We start from the raw sequence: 14,922 nt of genomic DNA on the forward strand, positions 1-14,922 counted from the left end.
GGGTCTCTGACTTTTGGTTTTCATTAAAGAGTTAAGCTAGCCTCGGACTCTCAAAGTTAACGGACAAAACTAAAATCTATATATATGTATTTAAATTTGTATGGATATATTTACATTAGATGATTATTTTTTATATTTACATATCATATATGTATATACAGAATATACAGGATTGATAAACTGACTAAACTATGCTAAATACTCACAGAATACACAGATAAGACAAGATCAGGAATGGATTAACTTTTTATCTTTTCATCATGATAACATTAGAGTTGAAAGGTATAAACCATAGATAAAGATAGATTGCGCATTAGACGACAGTTTTCATCTTTAAAGATATAAATTTACAGAGATGTTTTAAAGATATTCCTATTATATAGATTAACTAGGTCGGTTGTGAACATTGGCTGTTCTTATGTCATTGAGTACTTGTGGTGTACATGAGTTCTGTAGAGAGAAATTTAAGTTAGTATAGTCCTTCTCAAGTCCTTCTTCAGTGAAATATTGTTGTTCAAAAAGTTCCATTTCCGGAGTTATTTTACACTTACTCTATGAAATCCATTAAAACACCAAACCACCCCGCTTATCATTGAATTACACGTTGACCCCTAGAAGTATGAGTTCGCGGACTGTACAATTCTTGGTGATTTTTCGTACATAAGCTATCTATGTTTATTTATTTATCTATGGTATACACAGATTCAAGAACTACAAGGAACTCTCTCTAAACACTCTTCGTGTTAAAATCTTTCAACCTGATGTCATTATAGACCTTTATATTACAAATATTATTACAAGATGACAATTAAAAAGGACTGGTTTTTGCAGGAGAGGGGGGAATGTAAATAAACAATAAGAATGTTGAAATGGCATTGATCAACAAATTTATTTTGACAATTCCCCCAATAGATGCACAAATATTTTTTTCATAAATCCTCGTGAATAAAAAACACACAAAAAAACGTTGCGTAGCTATAATTGCTATAAAACCATGTTATTAATGAACAAATTTAAATAAACCGAACCTGTTCCTCTGATCTCGTATCTCTTTGGTTTAACGGTTCTTTAAGAGAGAGAAGAGAAAAAATCGACTCATTTAATTGAACCAATTTAAATTAGCCCCGTTCAATCAAAAGTTATCATCTTTGTTCTACATGCATCCAGTTTGAATTTCTGGGTCAAATATCCCAAACTAAACATATTAATAAATAAACCTAAATCTTAAATCTTTCAGTGCATTTGATAGTATCCTAATAATGTCATAATGCAAAGGATAAAAATGTCTTTTTTATAACTATATTAAAACGCCTATAACCGTAAGATGGAGTTTAGGGTTTAAAAATTTTTTCGGTAAACAAGTTGTAGGATTGAAATAACATAATCTGAGGAAGACGGGATAATGGAAGAATTGTAATTAACTGATTAAATCTTAATCTATCGCCCTGAATGATAATGTGTATATGCTGGATAAGGGTGGATCCAAGCGGGGACATATGGAACTAAAAACGGGCGGGATGGGATATGTGGAGAATGTGGACGGTGGGTTGGAGAAGAGTGAATAGGTTGGGTGGGACGTAAAGTAGGGGATGGGCATTTAGGCGGAGGAGGGGGAGGAGGACATATTGGTTTGGGTTTAGGAGCTAAGGAGAGGAGAATAGGATCCCAAACTAGTTTTCTCCAGATTAGCATTCTTTCAGGGTAGGAATTCGTTTCCATTGTTGGTTCATTCGTCAGTAGAAGACAAGACTTAGATTTCTGAAAAGAAAAAATGAAAACATCTAAGACGACATTTAAAATTGTTTCTTCATATTTACCTGAGTATACTCAGCCCAGCTTATATTCATTTCTGAGTCAGGGTTTCTAGATCTAGCAAAGTTCGTCCAGGCAGACACCATTAGGTCCGATATACGTTTCTGTTAAAAGAAAACTACAAGCGTCAAAGTGTATAAATTAGATTTTTTTCTCCGGATCGAAGAATGAACTGCAAGATCGAGTGGAACTGGATTTACTTGGCTTAATTTCTTCTGAGTAATCGTTGAGCTAAAAAAGTTCAAGCGGATTTCATTTCTTTGGTTAAAAGAATTGAACTAATTAAGATCAAATGGATTGAGTAGGTTTCATTTCTTCGGATAAAAGAATTGAACTGCGTGAGTTCAAGTGGATTAAGTAGGTTTCAGTTCTTCGGATAAAAGAATTGAACTGCGTAAGTTCAAGTGGATTAAGTACGTATAATTTCTTCGGAATAAGAGTAGAACTGAACTATGTAGGTTAAATTTCTCCCAGCTAAAGTTGTACTGAACAAGTTTAATTGGATTAAGTAGGATTTATCTCTTCAGAAAACAATTTTAATACAGCGGTATGCGATTATATTAATATAAGTAAGACGACTTTCGATCTCAATTTTGATTTAAATCGAGCTTTTAAACAGCGTGGATACACAAAAAGGCTGGTTAACAATTAAAACTTAAATAAAAAGTCGTCTTCATTTTATTGATGTAATCGCTTACCACCGTAGAAAAATATAAAAAGTACCTGTTCTATTCTTTCCTCCCGAGAGAACAGATAAACCAAATCGTCCCCATGTCCAAAACTAGGGGTTTCCTCATCCTAGATTAGGTTTTTTAACCATTATTATTTGGATTTTATAAATTTCTCTAATATCCTAGGTTTTGTAAAATTTTAAATAGTTTTTCACTTTCATCGTGAAGTTATCATTTGTGTTTTCTTTTATGGGTTATCATTATCATACGAATACAAAAATATATAACAGCTCAATTAAAATTGGAGATGAAAATACAATAATTTAATGTTAAAAATCCAACCTTGATTGTCTCCTTGAGAATATAGCAGAAGGTTTTGGTTCCAGATCTGCTCATTAGCTCTGCGTTCAGAAGAACAGGAACAGAGAAGTAGGCGTCACTAGATGAGAAAACAAAATATTAAAGGGAATCAGCCTCTGTGCATTTTACCACACTGTATATTCAATCCTTTGTATCCAATAAACATCAAAACGGCTTAACCGGTCGTGCCCGATCGTTTTTGAAAATTTAAAAGTGTCACTTCAGAAACATTTGAATTTTCAAAAATGTACGAGAAAGAAAGGCCGCTAGATAAATCTGCAAAAGCTAAGATTATTACTATAAAATCTTGTAATTCAAAAATCTAAGTTTTCTTTAAAGCACGAAATTCAAGATGATGTTGTCGGATACCTGAACATATCCTGAAGATCCATCCTATCCGCAGCGCTAAGGTTAGATCTTCCAACATAGAACCTGGTGAGAGTGTTAGCAACCAATACGTCCTCGTCACTGATTAATCCTGAGTAGATTATAATTATAGGTTAAACTAAATATGCAGGGACGGCTTACGATATTTTCCAGGGGGGGGAGGATTATTAATAGATTTTTTTAATACCTCCCCCCTTGAATTTAAAAAAAAAAGTATTTTGGTCAGCCTGTTCTAAATTTATTCAGTGATACTCAACTCCACTCCATTCCATAATATAGTGTTTTTTATTATTTATTATTGCAGATATTTCATCAAAATTTTGAACTTTACGAATTTTCTTCCATCTGACATTAATTTATTTACTAAAAACACCGCAATAGGGTTTGAACGACAAATCACCTATTTATGCCATGAGGTTATGATTAATGATTATATTTTATATACCGACTAAAATTTACTTCTATACAAGCATCCTTTTCCATTTTCATAAGATAAACTCTAGCAGACATAATCATATAATGATTTCTAAAGTCAGGTTTTACAAGAATAATTCTTAACAAAGACAATCTTGATTTCGTTACTCAATTCCAACGTCCAAAAGAGTAAATTCTATTTCACCTGGAGAAGTTTGCAAAAGGTAGGATGGACCGAGAAGTTTCCACATTTTCTCAATCTCCCTGATACTATCCTGGATCGGAGTAAGGTATAGAGATCCTTCTCCCTCCACTAGTCCGGTTAGAACTGGAACGTTTAAATATTCTCCTAAACCATAAATAAGGATTAATTAAGGTTTAAATTATAATTCACTAGATTATAATTTCCTACTTTAAGATAAAAATACCTGAAAGAATAATCTCGACTGGTGGTTTAGGAATTAGAGGGTCACGAGAGAAATTTCCGTCTTGAACTGGTAACCAGAACCAGCTGGAGTTAGAGTATATTCCGCTCTCGTTAAACGTTTCATCTCTTGCCACACTTTTCCTTGTGAGAAGGTTTGCAGAGATATTTCGAAGACAATTGAGTGTGTTTAATCCGAAGCAACCAAAAGAATCGGCAAGCCTTCGACTGCTTTTTATAACATCTTCAGTTACTTGCTCGAACTTAGTTTTATACAGAAGAGATCCTGACTGGAGAATAGCTCCGGAGATAAACCTCCGGGAGGACGGAGAGAGAAGATGAACCTGAGTACTCATAGCTCCTGAACCGTGTCCAAACACAGTTACTCGACCAGGATCTCCTCCGAAGTTTAATATATTTTGTTGAACCCACTCCAGGGCTAGCTTCTGATCTCGTAATCCTAGATTTCCTCCAGACATATCGTTTCCCAAACATAAGAAACCTAGTGCTCCAAGTCTGTAATTAATAGAAACTACAATCACGTTCTTTTCAACTAACCTATGGAAGCTCTGATATTCTGCGTCCCCGGAGCCAAACAAGAAAAATCCTCCATGAATCCAAACCATAACAGGAAGTAGTTGTGTTGAATTCCTTGTTTCCGGAACCCAGATATTCAGATACAAACAGTCCTCCTCTCCCTCAACATTAAACGAGGATGCCTGAACACATTTAACCCTCTCCCTTCCTTCCAATACACCAGTCCACGAACTTTTCCTTCTTGCTACCTGGAACCTAAGATCTCCAACAGGGGGCTCAGCATAGGGTATCCCAGGATACCATGTTATCTCTAACCCGGTTAAAGTCTTCAATACTTTTCCTCTCACTGTCCCTGTGTTTACTTTAGCTGTGGATGTTCTTAATACTTCGTTGGAGAAGGTTCTAGCAAACCCTTCATCTGTATATTCTTCTTCTAGCTCGCTGATTCCACGAAAAAGTTTATCCGGCTCCAGGTCGGTGTCTTCATCAATTATTACCTCATCCTGAAAACCATTGATTGTACTTTCAATTAAGCTGGGAATTGTTTTTGGTTCTAAATCTTGAAAAAGAATTTCTTTTCGTTCGCCAGTAAAATAATCTTGATCTTCAAAATAACTTTCTTCGTCCGGAATATCTTGTTTTTGATCTTCAATTGAACTTTCCTTATCCGAAGTATCTATCTCTTGATCTTCAATAGAACTTTCCTCATCTGCAGTATTTACTTTTTGATCTTTAGTATTATAATCTTCATCCGGAATATCTTGTTCTTGATCTTCAATAGAACTTTTCTCATTCAAAGTATCTATCTTTTGTTCTATAATAGAATTTTCATCGTCTGGTGTATCTAGTCCTTGATCTTCCGCACCATCTTCCTCTTCTGGAATAACTAGTTCTTGATCTTCAGTAGTACTTTCCTCATCTGGAGTATCTTCTTCTTGATCTTTAGTAGTAGTTTCCTCTTCTGGAGTATCAAGTTCTTTATCTTTAGTAGTGCTTTCCTCATTTGGAGTATCTAGTCCTTGACTTTCAGTAGTATACTCCTCGTTCGGAGTATCATGTCCTTGATCTTCAAAAGACCTTTCCTCATCTAGAGTAACTAGTTCTTGATCTTCCGTAGTATACTCCTCATTTGGAATATCTAGTCCTTTATCTTCAAAAGACCATTCCTTATCTGGAACAACTAGTTCTTGATCTTCAGTAGTATACTCCTCATTCGGAGTAAATCGCCCTTGATCTTCAATAGATCTTTCCTCATCTGGAATAACTAGTTTTTGATCTTCAGTAGTGATTTCCTCATCTGGAGTATCTAAATCTTGATCTTCAGTTGTATTTTCCTCAACTTGAGTATCTAGTTCTTGATCTTCAATAGAGTGTGGAGTACCTTCTTCTTGATCTTTAGTAGCCCTTTCCTCATCTGGAGTATCTTCTTCTTGATCTTCAATAAAACTCTCCTCATCCTGAGTTTCTAGTTCTTGATCTTTAGAAGTAGTTTCCTTATCTGGAGTATCTAGTTCTTGATCTTCAGTAGAGCTTTCTTCATCTGGAGTATCTAGTTCTTGATCTTCAGTTAAGCTTTCTTTATCAAGATCATCAATTGTTACTATTGTTGTAGGTTTCTCGTTAACATCTTCATAAAAATCTGTGATGGTTTCCTCATAATCTGGTCTTCTGAATTCTCCCCCATACAAATCATTTTCATACTCATCATTTTCATAATCTTCATTTTGGTAGTCATACTCCTCTTTCTTTAGTTCTCCCTGGGATGATAGTTCTGATTTAACGGATAGAACTTGATCATTATCCTGTACTAAACTAGAACTATTGATCAAGCTTGGTTGGTTTTCATCATCATATTCAGTGTAATCAGCATCTTCCTCTGAATCAAAACTGATCTTAGTGACATCTAGAACAGGATCGATATCTAGAGAATCGGATTCAGATTCCGTATCTGTATCAGGTATAAGGGAAACATCGAGAACAGGATAATAGTTGTAGTTTGTAGGTTTGATTTCGTCTTTGTTTGTTATATTGATCTGAATATCAATCCCATCTTCAGAACCATCTCCAACTCCCAGATTAAACTTAAACTTTTCGTCCTGAATCTCATTCTCAGCTGATCTAATTTCACTAGAAAACGTTTAATTATTTAATTTTATTTTCCTTTATTATAATGTCTTGTATTTTTAGTTTATACGATACTTTACCGCATTATAAATCTTACTCTAGAGCAACACTAATTCAGTCTAGTAACTCTTAATATATCTCAGCGTGCAGTGTGCACCTTGCTCCAATCCAGTCTTTCTCTAGTGTAACTGTATACTTTATTGATCTAGCCTAGACTCTATTGAAATAAAATTTTACTCCAGTGTTAAACTTACCCCATTATATTCTGTACTCCCATGTCCACTTTACTTCAGTAAAAACCATACCCTGGCCCAGGTCAAACCTTCATGTCTAAAAATTACTTTCGTTTAACCTTCACTTCATTAGTATCTTTAATCCAATTTAAACCTTACTTTAGAATAACTTTACTCTAGTTTAAACCTTACTTTAGAATATTTGTAATCCATTTAAACATTACTTTATAATAGAATAACATTATTCTAGTTTAAACCTTACTTTAGAATAACTTTACTCTAGTTTAAACCTTACTTTAGAATAACTTTACTCTAGTTTAAACCTTACTTTAGAATAACTTTACTACAGTTTAAACCTTACTTTAGAATAACTTTATACTCTAGTTTAAACCTTACTTTTGAATAACTTTACTTCAGTTTAAACCTTTATCCAGTGTTTGAGTCCTATCTTGAGTAAATTATAAAGTTGTATTGTCCTATTGATTTTATTTCATGCCAGTGAAACTATTGAAAAGAATAATTAAGTTTCCTGAGTACTGTTTCCACAGTTCCACCTACTGCAGCCTTCACCTAGATACATCAAACCTTAGAGTCAATAGGATCAATAGGATTAATAGGATTAATAGGATTAATAGGATTTAGAGGATTGAAAGTATTAAAGGATTAAAAGGATTAAAAGGATTAATAGGATTAATAGGATTAAGAGGATTAAAAGGATTAATAGGATTAATAGGATTAATAGGATTAATAGGATTAATAGGATTAATAGGATTCATAGGGTTAATAGGATTAATAGGATTAGTATGAATTAAACAGGATGGAAAGGAGGACACTATAAGTACGATGAACAGGGATCGGCTAAGGTAATGAAAATGAGGATGAATCAAAATGAACTTGGATTACTATTATGGGTCAGAATGGATATGGGTGAACTAGGATAAACTAGGATAACCTATAATGAAATAAGACGGATTTGAATGAACTTCAGATTAAATGCACTAAAGGATGAACTAGGAAAACATATTATGAACTCTAGGTTGTACTAGAACGAACTAGATTGACATAGAATAAACTGAAAAAATGAACTAAGATGACTAGGATAAACCAGGATGAATTAGGATGAGCCAGGATGAACTAGGATGAGCTAGGATGAACCAGGATGAACCAGGATGAACAATAAAGAACTATGATGAACCAGGATGAACCAGGATGAACAATGATGAACTATGATGAACCAGGATGAACCAGGATGAACTAGGTTTAACTAGGATGAGCCAGGATGAACTAGGATGAGCTAGGATGAGCTAATATGAACTAGCATGAACTAAAATAAGCTAGAATGAACTAGGATGAACCAGGATTAACTAGTATGAACTAGAAATAATTTTGATGTACTAGACAGTAAATTAGAGCCAAGATGTTAATTGATTAGGATAAACAACTGAATCAATGAGAATGATCTATAATGTATAGCATCAACTTTGAATAAGGAGACTTCTTAAATAAACCTTAATCAAAAATAATTCAAAATCTAAAACTCTAACCTTGGAAACAACTTGATTAAATAATTTCTGAAGAATATCTTGCTCTTCACTTATTCCCGGGGTTTTTGATCGATTCTGAAGATCAATTTTCTTTTCGTCCCGATCGTCCGAGGTACTCAAGTTGAATCTAGAGTTAGGATCGGAGCTGATAGAACTGTACCTTGAAAAAATCGTTTAATCGTCAGGATACAAAAAAGAGAAAAGAGTCTAATGGAACTGAAATTTATAATCTTTTTAGGAAAAATATATCATTATATGAAATTACTAGATATATATTTATATATTTGCCCAAAGATATAGATGAATTTTGATTTGATTTGAATAGTTTGGGTGAAAGGAAATTACTAGAAGGATGTTCTTAAAATCACTATTTGAGAAGGGAGCTAGGATGATCTAATAGAATAGATAAATATATGATATATATAGATAAAAACATGCAGTTGGTATTGTACAGAACACGGTATAGTTTAATACAGAGATAAGAGAGTTACAGAGATCGAGTATTAGCTAAAATATGCGATATTTTCCACAGCATGTTCTATTGAGTACAAGTACTGTACACGACCAATCAGCAAACATCTGTATTCAGGGATATTTAAGGATCCTTTGGATACGATTCACAAAATCTTTAAAAAAGACAGAATTCATAAATGTTATGTTTCATGTTTCTTTAAAAGTTCTAAAACTTAACCCTTGAATGGGTATTATGTTCAACAATTGTGGCCGTGAGATGGCACTCTAAAAACCTATCGTAAAAACGTATCATGTCGTGCCGGGTCAACTTAGGTCTACGTAGCCCAGCCTGTGAAAGGAGATAAGCAGTCTGTGTAGTCTGTGGTTTATTACGAGTATGTTTACTAAATGTAGGAAAGGTAGGATTTATGAACACATTTTATTGTGGTGTATTTTTACTAAGTGAACTATAGTTTTAACAAAACAATAATAAATATTGTAAACAAACAAAAGTCCGTACGATGGCCGGGTTTGTTTATCTATAGCTTAATAACCAGTTTCAAAGAGTGCAGTAAAACGTAAACAAACCCTATCCAGGCTACCTTTAGTATACACAAGGAGAATTGAATTCAATTCTCCTTGAGTGTACATATCTTTATTTTACCGTAAGCTGCGTACTGCTACACAATGTACCTGTATATGTACATTTTGAGTCTGTTAAACAAACCTATTGATAAGACTGGAATGCTGTTCTCCGGAGTAAGATTCATCCTGAGTTTTGGGTTTGCTCAGGTTCTCCGTATCCTCCTCTAACTCACTTTCAACAGATGCACTTGTAGTTTTTTTTAAAGATTTACTTTTTTAAAGTAATCTTGGGAACTAAGCAAAATCAAGATTTTCAAATCTGAATGATTTTTGGATGAATTATATTAAAAGTAATTATATTAATTTTGGTTTTATTAATAACACGAGCTCAGAAGATATCAATATAATGTGGTTTAAAGAAACATGAGTTTTCATAGAAAATATTTTAGTCCTATGTTGCCGTCATGATATATATAAATATACGAATTTTTTTTATTATTTTAATGATATAGGTTGAAAATCAATTAAATAAGTGAAATGGATTCAGTATTTCACGCCCATTGGACTATTTAAAATTTTAATGGTTGTCTTCCTGTTCTATAGTTTTTTGGACCCAACTGTATGAAATTTGTTTTTATTTGTAAATGTGAACTGGTTGAGAGAAAATGGATGATTTTATTTAATTTTGCTAGTCACTGGCGCCAAGGGAAATTTACTGGGAACTTTATATCATATAAAATTCAATCCTTCCCAAAATCGAAAAGTTGTAAAACACCTTTATCCCAAATAGATCAACACCTTTATCCCAAATAGATCAACACCTTTATCCCAAAAAGATCAAAACCTTTATCCCAAATAGATCAACACCTGTATCCCAAAAAGATCAACACCTTTATCCCAAATAGATCAACACCTTTATCCCAAATAGATCAACACCTTTATCCAAAATAGATCAAAACCTTTATCCCAAATAGATCAACACCTGTATCCCAAATAGATCAACACCTTTATCCCAAATAGATCAACACCTTTATCCCAAATAGATCAACACCTTTATCCCAAATAGATCAACACCTCTATCCCAAATAGATCAACACCTGTATCCCAAATAGATCAACACCTTTATCCCAAATGGATCAACACCTTTATCCCAAATAGATAAGGGCTCGGGAGGGAAAGGGTTAACTTCGCAATAAAGTCTGAGTAAAACTATTAACGAAATCATAATTACAATCAATTTTACTTGAAATATTTGAGATTTAATCTTTTTCTGATATAGAAAAGAGAAATGTTGTCAAAACAAATTTTATGGGTTTGTTTAGACTTGTCGTGTAGTGCACTGAACCTGGATACACTGGTTACCACATCTTCTAGGAAACAGGAGAAGTTTTAAGAACGAAATCAAACCAGTAATGTTGTTTTTAAAACTCTTCAAGAGAGATATTACAGGATCTAGAAGCCCTTTAAAATATATGTACTTGAGTTTTAAAAAAAGTATTAATGCTAATATTTTTGTGAATTTATGTAAAAATATTAGACTTTAAAAATATATATTTTTTCGATTAGCGGTCCTATAACTTTGAAATAATTAGTCATTTTGTTAAATGGATTTCATTTCACAAGTGTTCAAACAATAAGAGTTTTTAACATAGCAATGCAAAATCTTACTTCTTTGTTTAATTATAATATCATATATAAATATTTGTTACTGTTCAGTGTAAAATATTGAGGGGAATGGTTTTGGGGTTCGTATCAAACATTTAAGGTTTCGGGATATTCAACTCATAGAAAAACTGTTTTTGCTTTTACTTTATTATTCACAACAATTTCTCTGGACAAAGATATTGACCAAAACTTTGCAGTGTAAAAAAGAAAACTATAAAATAATACAATTTCCATACATTCTAAATATCTCAGATTCCCATATGGAGCCTCTGAAAAGTTTAGAAAACCCCAAATGTTCTAAAACGGACCCAAAACAATGCATATCCCTAGATTGTACACATTGTTCAATGCACATCCCTAGACTGTACACTTTTTTCAATGCACATCCCTAGACTGTACACATTGTTCAATGCACATCTCTAGACTGTACACATTGTTAAATGCACATCCCTAGACTGTACACATTGTTCAATGTGGTTCAATATTTTCAGTTGAATTAGATTTCACTTTTCATTTCCGAAACAAGTTCAAGGTGTCACTGAAAAAAAGTAAGCTTTTGCTTTTTCGCCTGCACAAAACGTCGTTTTATGTACTCAAAAGTGTTCCTAGTGGATNTCACCTTCAAAGGTAGACCTAATATGCAAATATATACTCGGTCGATCTTTTCAAAGATTTTCAAACAAAAATTTTAATATAATTAAATTTTTCTTCTCCTTATATTTATATCAATATTGTAATTGTTGTTAACTGTTATCTCAATATAAAGTAGTCATACGTAGTCGAATATAAAGCCTACTTTTGAAGATTAACGGCAGTTTAAAGAAAAATGCTTCGTTGACGCCTTTTTTTCAGAGACACACTGTATGATTTTATCTCGGAGGGTGTTCCAATAAACATGGGAATTCATTTTCTGATATTTAATGCATGGCAAAGAAAGTATAAAAATGATGCCGTACGTCTTACAAGCTTTACACAAAGTGATCTACCTTTCTCATGTTATAAGAAATTGACAAAGATAATTAGAAGATAACAAAATTTTTATTTATTAAATAAATTAGATTTTGTAAACATTTTGCAATATCTCCGTCAATTTTGAAGATACAAGAAAGATAGACCTCATTTTGAAAATCTCAAGACCAGGCGTTTTCGATATTACATGGGTAAACTGGAATACTGCAATTGTTATGGATCGAAGACGATAAAATTAATTACTTAATTCCCATGTTAATTTGGACACCCTGTATTTTTTTTCAATCCTAAAAAGGCCAGTGGTTAGGAGGGGGGCCATAAAAAAAATAATAATTTAATAATGCACTGGACGAGCGGAAGGTTAGCCGATGATTCAACATTTTTTGTTAAATTTTTATAATACATTTTCTGACTCTCGGCTTTTCATAATTTGTAAAGAGGGGATCTAATGTTATACGGTGGTAGGCTAATATATCAATATAATATAGACGACTTTTTTATTTAAGTTCTAATTGTTAACGAGCTTTTTTGTGAATTACAAAATTACAGTAACTAAAAAGAAGCTTTTTTAAATTGCCAGCTTCTCTTAGTATCCATGTTTTTCTGTATCCATTCTGTTTTAAAGCTTGATATAAATCAAAAGTCGTCTTCATTGTATTGATAATAGCCTACCACCGTATTTAAAACCCTGACGTACTAGTCTGTTTAGAATTAAAATCTTGACAGGAAGATGTTTATTATGTTTAAACAAGTGAACTGTAAAAGCAAATATGTTTTTTTTCTATGCAATTCTCTCAGTAATTAGGTTTAATTGTTATATATGAAAAACTATTCAAACTTAGCATGTCAGAAATTGCGTGACTATTAGATAATCATTCAAAGTTAATTGAAACCTTGTATCATAAACTGTTCTTGACTTTAACTTCGTTCTAAAAACTTGACCCGCTCGAAATTTTTCCGATTTTCCGAAAAGGAAATTTAACCGATCTTCTTCTGCTTTTATTGACGAGGCACTATCGTCCTGTGGTAATATACTTTTCGTCCTAACCAGGACGAGTAGCACTGAGAGAAATAAAACTGAGCGCATTATCACTTTTGTGTCCGGAGCTGGTTTATTCTCCGTCTCCGACCATGATTAAGGTTTGAATGTGAGACACCTGGAACCAGCAGCGTGAACTGTCTCTCCTACTATATTTCACTAACTTTATCCAGCCGTAGGGACAGGTTTCATTGTTTCTCTCTCTTTCTCTGTCTCTGTGTCTGGTGTCTGAACCAGACACACAGATACGGAGCTAGACGAACAGACGGAGAAGATATCATCGAAATGGAAAATTATGCGTGAAGAAAGGAACAATGAAATCAATGAAGTGATAACGGTTTTTATAATTAACATTGTTGCCATTATTCAGATATTCGGATAAAAGGATAAGTACATGACAATAAAATCTATTTATTTGTAGAAAAATAAGAAAAATGGTTTATTGCCGGGAAACAAGGTGATATTAAAAGTTTGTCATTAATGTATTACGCAAATTTTTATTTATTTTGTTTTTGTAATTCAATAAACGTACATCCTAACGAATGAACCGATAGTCAGTAAATCACACGACCTCAGACCAGATTTTTGGCCGGTCAAACTTGAAGATTGATAGATTGATATAAGGTTACTATATATATAGTAAAGACAGGGGGCGGAAACGTTATGTGTGTGTGTCTGTACCAAAAGAGTGTGTGTAAGGAATACCGAACCGAAGGTGTGTACTGTTGGTATATATAGTACATACGAATCTCGGTATTTGTACAGTCTAGGAGAGTACATTTGTTTATTGTTAATTGTTTACTCAAAAATAACTTTAATATACATGTAGTATATTATCTATATATTTAAGTCAACACTATTAAGCCAAATTTTCATGCAAAGAATATAATTTGATTAAACTTTACAAAAAACTAGTCGTTATTCAAGATTAATTATAATTAACAACAATGTTCTGCAATTTCCTTGACTGTAGTCATGTTGTGTGTCTGTACCAAAAGAGTGTGTGCAAGGTTTACCGAACTCGTCTGCAAAGCAGTGCGACTGGTTTTCTCATGCCAGACCAGCGCCATTTCCTTTCCCTTCATTCCAGTTCCCTGTATAGAAGGGTAGCGTTTTGGTGTAGCATAGAGGGTAGGGTATGAGTATAGAGAAGGGTAGGGTAGGGGTATAAGATAGAAGGTTAAGGTAGGGAATAGGATAGAAGGGTAAGGTATAGGTATATGTTAGAAGGGCTGGGAAATAGGATAGAAGGGTAGGGTAGGAGGATTTCATAGAATTGGTAGGGTAGGGGTATAGAATAGAAGGGAAGGGTGGGTAGGGGTTTAGGATAGAAGTGTAGGGTAGGAGTATAGTACAGAAGGGTAGAGTAGGAGTAGTATATGCCGGATAAAAGGGTAGAGTATAGAAGGGTAGGAAGGATAGGGTAGGGTTATAGAATAGAAGGGAAGGGTGGGTAGGGGTTTAGGATAGAAGTGTAGGGTAGGAGTATAGTACAGAAGTGTAGAGTAAGAGTAGTATAGGCTGGATATAGAAGGCCGGGTAGAGTATAGAAGGGTATACAGATAAGGTATGCTTATGGTTTATAGTATAGAAGGATAGGATGTTTATAAATAGGATAAATGAATGGTGTGAATAGATGGATAGACAGCTATTGTAAAAATAGTAAACAAGATAAACATAGAAAGATGACAAAGAATGCAGTAGA

General features: G+C 33.5%; 1 protein-coding gene across 4 annotated transcripts; it reads right to left on the minus strand.

The window, feature by feature from the left end:
• Positions 1-617: 617 nt before the first annotated feature.
• On the minus strand, positions 618-13,853 carry LOC111698863 (uncharacterized). 4 transcript variants are annotated; one of them, XM_023469330.1, is made up of 12 exons: positions 13,121-13,853; positions 10,890-10,911; positions 9,687-9,776; positions 8,507-8,666; positions 7,492-7,532; positions 4,073-6,732; positions 3,850-3,993; positions 3,213-3,321; positions 2,826-2,922; positions 2,536-2,610; positions 1,818-1,916; positions 618-1,758 (listed from the first exon to the last, which is right to left on the minus strand). In XM_023469330.1, the coding sequence occupies exons 1-12, from the start codon at positions 13,263-13,265 to the stop codon at positions 1,438-1,440; spliced, it is 3,963 nt and encodes a 1,320-aa protein (XP_023325098.1). In that variant the 5' UTR covers positions 13,266-13,853; the 3' UTR covers positions 618-1,437. The 4 variants fall into 4 exon arrangements, with proteins under 4 accessions (XP_023325098.1, XP_023325099.1, XP_023325097.1 ...); XM_023469331.1 differs by having other exon boundaries at positions 8,507-8,660; positions 10,890-10,914; XM_023469329.1 differs by having other exon boundaries at positions 10,890-10,914.
• Positions 13,854-14,922: the final 1,069 nt, after the last annotated feature.

This window comes from Eurytemora carolleeae, unplaced genomic scaffold, assembly GCF_000591075.1.
Source record: "Eurytemora carolleeae unplaced genomic scaffold, Eaff_2.0 scaffold41, whole genome shotgun sequence".
NCBI lineage: Eukaryota > Metazoa > Arthropoda > Copepoda > Calanoida > Temoridae > Eurytemora > Eurytemora carolleeae.

Bases quoted from the DNA above. Each gene is read 5' to 3' on its own strand.
- LOC111698863 (XM_023469329.1), bottom strand. From the start codon at position 13,265: ATGCGCTCAGTTTTATTTCTCTCAGTGCTACTCGTCCTGGTTAGGACG. The intron at 2,611-2,825 runs GTTGGATTTTTA...AACCTAATCTAG, and splicing joins TTCTCAAGGAGACAATCAAG to GATGAGGAAACCCCTAGTTT. The intron at 1,917-2,535 runs GTACTTTTTATA...TTCTTTTAACAG, and splicing joins GGGAGGAAAGAATAGAACAG to AAACGTATATCGGACCTAAT.